The sequence below is a fragment of the Triticum aestivum genome, chromosome 2B, assembly GCF_018294505.1.
Source record: "Triticum aestivum cultivar Chinese Spring chromosome 2B, IWGSC CS RefSeq v2.1, whole genome shotgun sequence".
NCBI classification, from domain to species: domain Eukaryota; kingdom Viridiplantae; phylum Streptophyta; class Magnoliopsida; order Poales; family Poaceae; genus Triticum; species Triticum aestivum.
Window position 1 is genome coordinate 86,001,456 of NC_057798.1, and position 5,210 is coordinate 86,006,665.

At 49.2% G+C, this 5,210-nt stretch overlaps 1 protein-coding gene across 1 annotated transcript; it reads right to left on the reverse strand.

Moving 5' to 3' along the window:
* Positions 1-2,131: 2,131 nt before the first annotated feature.
* Positions 2,132-4,509, reverse strand: LOC123040573 (calmodulin-binding protein 25-like). Its single transcript, XM_044463375.1, has one exon. It carries the CDS (start codon positions 4,391-4,393, stop codon positions 3,668-3,670), a length of 726 nt encoding a protein of 241 aa, XP_044319310.1. The 5' UTR covers positions 4,394-4,509; the 3' UTR covers positions 2,132-3,667.
* Positions 4,510-5,210: the final 701 nt, after the last annotated feature.

Sequence of the window (5,210 nt, forward strand, 5' to 3'; positions counted from 1 at the left end):
TAAAAGTGATCTACACACTATCAACATTCTTGTAGACATGTCCAATGAGCTTGCCTAGATTTTCTGCTTCCAGTTTGGGGATTTCCCTTTCAAATATCTTGGAGTACCTCTTCACTTCAAAAAGTTGAGAAGGGTGGACATCCAACATATTATAGACAGGATCATCAAAAATATAGTAGGGTGGTTGATGTCTACCGCGCAACTTCATTCTTGTAGACATGTGTTGGGCCTCCAAGCGCAGAGTTTTGTAGGACAGTAGCAATTTTCCCTCAAGTGGATGACCTAAGGTTTATCAATCTGTGAGAGGTGTAGAATGAAGATGGTCTCTCTCAAACGACCCTGCAACCAAATACAAGAAATCTGTTGTGTCCCCAACACACCCAATACCAATGTTGGGGATATCACTTATCGGGAACTTATCGGTGGACCCATGATAAGGGGTAAATCGGCCAGTTTATCGGCAAATCCGTTGATTTATCGCCATATCGGATGATTTATTGGCCAATTTATCTTATCGGTCAGACACGGGTAAGTGATAAATCGGCCGATTTATCAGAATATCGGAAGATATCTTGAACAGTGCCCAATACAATGGCAAATTGTATAGGTGCACTAGTTCAGCGAAGAGATGGTGATAAAAGTTCAATATGGATGGTAGAAATATATTTTTATAATCTGAATAAATAAAAACAACAAGGTAGCAAATAGTAAACGGGCACAAAAACGGTGTTGCAATGCTTAAAAATGAGGCCTAGGGTCCGTACTTTCGCTAGTGCAACCTCTCAACAATGCTAACATAGTTGGATCATATGATTATCTCTCAAAGTGCAATAAAGAATCACTCCCGAGTTCCTATTTGTGGAGAACAAAAGATAGGAATTGTTTGCAGGTCACGAAACCACCTCAAAGCTATTCTTTTCGTTCGATCTATTCAAGAGTTCGTAGTAAAATAACACAAAGCTATTTTTTCCGTTCAATCTATCCTAGAGTTCGTACTAGAATAACACCAAAGCAAATTCATATTCATAATACTCAATCCACACAAAGAACTATAAAGAGACCCCAAAGTTTTCGTCGGAGAAAAACGTGCATCAACCCCTATGCATAGATTACCCCAATATCACTGCGGGGATCCGCGAGTTGAATGCCATAACACATATCAAGTGAATCAATAAGATACCTCATTGTCACCTCAAGTATTCATATTGCAAGACATATAGCATGTGTTCTCATCTCTGAATATTCAATCTGACAAGACAAAACTTTGAAGGGTAAAGATTCAATTCATCATAACAAGTGTATAGAGTGGAGAAACATCATATGATCTGACTATATTAACAAAGCCCATGATATAGATCACGAGAGAGAGAGAGAGATAAAACACATAGCTGCTGGTACAAACCCTCAGCCCCGAGGGTGGACTACTCCCTCCTCATCGTGGTGGCCGCCGGGATGATGAAGATGGCCACCGGAGATGATTCCTCCCTCCGGCAGGATGCCGGAACGGGGTCTAGATTGGTTTTCACGGATACAGAGATCTTGCGGCGGCGAAACTTCTGATCTAGGTTAACCCCCAAAGGGTTTCAGAATATTTGGGAATTTATAGTGCAAAGAGGGGGTGCGGGAGGCCATCGAGGTGGGCACAACCCACCTGGGCGCGTCGGGGGGCCCTGGCGCGCCCTGGTGGGTTGTGCCCCCTTCGGGGCACCCCCCCCCCCAGGTGCAGTTCAGGCCCACTGGGTTCATTCTGGTCCATAAAAATCTCCAAAAAGTTACGCGGTGTTTGGACTCCGTTTGATATTGATTTCCTGTGATGTAAAAAACAAGCAAAAAACAGCAGCTGGCACTGGGCACTGAGTCAATAGGTTAGTCCCAAAATACGATATAAACTTGCTATAAAATGATTGTAAAACACCCAAGAATGATAAAATATCAGCATGAATACTTCATAAATTATAGATACATTGGAGACGTATCAGTGATTAGGAAAACATTTATCCTATAGAGGCAAACTAATTCTGCTGACCACCTGCATTGCTAGCATTCCTGCTTATTTGATGTCCATCATGAATTTTCTTAAATGGGCCATTGATGCCATTAATACACAGATGTCTCACTTTTTTTGGGGTAACATGGGGGATACTCATAAATATCACCTTGCCAATTGGGGCTTAATTGCTAAGAGAAAGGAATTTGGGGGAGTGGGGGTCCCAAATCTCAGAGAATACAACATGGCCCTTCTGGCCTCATTGGGGAGAAGGTTTCATGATGGGAGAGATAGTGACTGGAAAAAAATCATTAGCTTCAAATATGCCACTCATAAGCCCAATATCTATTGGGGCAAACCTGGATTGGGTTCTCCTTTTTGGAAAAGCTTAACCTGGTCTCTAGAAGCTGCTAGAACTTTTGTTAGCTGGGTACCTGGGAATGGTGAGAGCATTGCCTTCTGGCATGATACCTGGATTGGGGAATGTTCCCTAAAAACCAAATTTGGGGAGCTTTTTGACATCTGTCAACAACAAGATGCCACCATTGCCCAGGTGTGGGATGGTAATACTCTACAACTAACTTTTAGAAGATGTGTGGATGGTCTCACCATGATCAAGTAGTTGGATCTATGTGATGTAGTTAGTAAATTTACACCATGTGCTACCCTAGACATTCCTAGATGGAATCTTGAACCATCTGGGATTTACACAGTGAAATCTTTTTATAAAATGATTGACTTTGGAGGCATATCTTCTAATATTAAAGATGTTATTTGGAAAATCAAGGTTCCACCCAATATTCATGTCTTTCTCTGGCTAGCTTACTATAATAAATGCTTAACCAGAGATAACCTAGCTAAGAGGAGACCTGTGGAAGACCCTACTTGTGTGTTCTGCAGTGAGAAAGAATCGATTAAACACTTATTTTTTGAATATGTGGTAGCTGTCCAGATCTGGAAAATAATTTTTGAAGGGTTGTGTATCACCTTACCTACATCTTTCCTATCCTTGTCTGTTTTATGGAAACAAAGAAAGAAAACAGAGGCCGTTAATCTGGTCACATCTGCTACCTCGTGGGGCTTATGGCTTTTGCGCAATGATTTTGTTTTTCAGGGACGAAAATGGTGAAGTATTCACTGCATCATGGACCTGGTAGGAGGACTGCTGAGGCAATGGAAAATTCTATGCTCGGATGCCCAGGGTGCGCTACTTCTTCGTCGTTTAAGGCTTTTGGATCGGCAAAGAGGGGAATTGCTTAGAATAGCCTGGGATGTGTGTTGAACTAGCTTGAATTTGCCTATATTTTGTCAATCAGCCTCTTGGCTAGGCTTCCTGTGATGTACTCCTTCTGTGACAGCAACTTTGGCTGTTGCCGAGCGCTGTAAGATGTCCTGGATATGTTGGTTTCGCCTTTGCTTTTTAATAAAAGTTGTGGCGGGGGAACCCCTTTCTTTTCAAAATATTGGCAAGGTACACTTTGCTAACCAACCAAACAGTCCCTAATTCGTGGCGGTATGCTTACATTAGTCCTGGCTAGTCTTGTCTGAGATAATGTGTGGTGTTGAGTCTGTGTAGGTGAACTATCTACTTTGTGTTCTTCTGCCGTCCAGGCGAAGTCAGGGTTTCGATTGCCGGCATGAGCAGCAGGCTTCCTCGCAAATGGAGTGGAGCTTGATCGTCTAGATCAGCTGGCTGCTCTCGTACATGACGCTCCACGAGTCCAGCGTAGGGAAGCACGGCTGCTGTTGCTGCACCAGCTGCTGTTGGTGGTGGCGATGGAGCGCCGCCGCGTCGTCGTCCGACGGCAGCCGCAGCGCGTCCCCGAACGCGCAGTCGAAAGCGGTGCAGTCCAGCTCCAGCAGCAGGGCGGGGGACGACGCGTCGAACGACGACGCGGGCAGGACGCTGCCGTCTGCCGCACCGGGCTCGGCCTGGACGCCCGTGACGTGCTGCACCATGAGCCGGAAGTTGGCGGCGTCGGTGCTGATGTACGTGGTCGGCGCGCGCTTTGACGGCCTCGCCCGCCGCTTCCCGGCCCGGCCGGCGCCCGCTGCGTTGGGCCCAAGGCCGACCCGCCTCTTGTTCGCCGTGGCGCGGACGGGGGTGGACGGCGCGACGGAGTCGCAGGCGAGCGATCCCATCGGCGGCGCGGCCGTGGAGGCGAACCAGCTGCTGTCCCCGGCGCCGCATGAGAAGTCCGCGAGGAGAGAGGACGAGGAGGGCCCCGAGGCGGAGGAGGGGGAGGAGACTGCGGGGGAGTAAGCGTACTCGTGCTGGGGCATGGACATAGAGGAGAAGTGCAGCGCTTGCGTGATGGCGGCGTCGGTGTAGTAGGCCGGCCCGGGCGAGGAGGCCGAGAGGAACGACGCCGATGGTGGCGGCGCCAGGCATGACATGGCATCCATACGGCAAGGCGGATGATGATCGATGAGAAGTGAAGCACGTTAAAGTTGGAAGGCCGGCGTGCAGCGCAGGTGCGGCTATCGTGAGTGTAGTACAGGTGGAAGATGGTGTGCGTGGGAGCGTCTCTGCGGTTTAGGAAGGGGAGCGAGGCAGGTGTATATAGCCGGAGACGGGTGGGAAAACGCGTGGGCGCATAGGCATCGGGCAGTGTCGGCGTGCGCGGGGGAGGGCGCGCGGTCTGGGCATGTCTCGGGCGGGCTGGAGTCAACCCAACCGCGGTCGTGTCGACGGTGGCGCACTGCTCGAGCCGCTCGGTAGGAGGTCAGGCCAGCATAGCGACGGCCGCAAAGCAGCTGACCCATCCATGCGGCCATGCCCCGCTTTGCGCTAACCACGTCGATCAGCTGCTACTACTCATCAGTGATCAGCCGGAGCTGCGGTGCATTGTAAGTGATGGGCTTGATTGTGCCACATGCTGCTGCCCACCAACCCGTCTCCACCGTCCGCACGGATCAACGCGACGAGCGGGGTCCGTCCGTCTCGCTCGTACTTGTACGGTACCACGTGTAAACCAGCAGGCAGCGGCCGCTCCTGAGATTCCGACTGGCGCGCGCTGTCGGTCGGCGGGCTGCACATTTCGCACCACACATAGCTCGTGATCTTTCTTTTTGTTCGAAAGAATGACGTGAACAGAGTAGCGTGATTAGTGGGAGGCTGTTTGCTGCGTCCAATCCGGCAGGCATTCACCACCATAAAAGGAAAGGAAAGCATGCAGGTTTACACGTCCATTTCATCCGACGAGACTTGCCTGCTCTCTTC

Excerpts from the sequence above, each read along its gene's own strand:
- LOC123040573 (XM_044463375.1), bottom strand. The coding sequence starts at position 4,393 with ATGGATGCCATGTCATGCCTGGCGCCGCCACCATCGGCGTCGTTCCTC.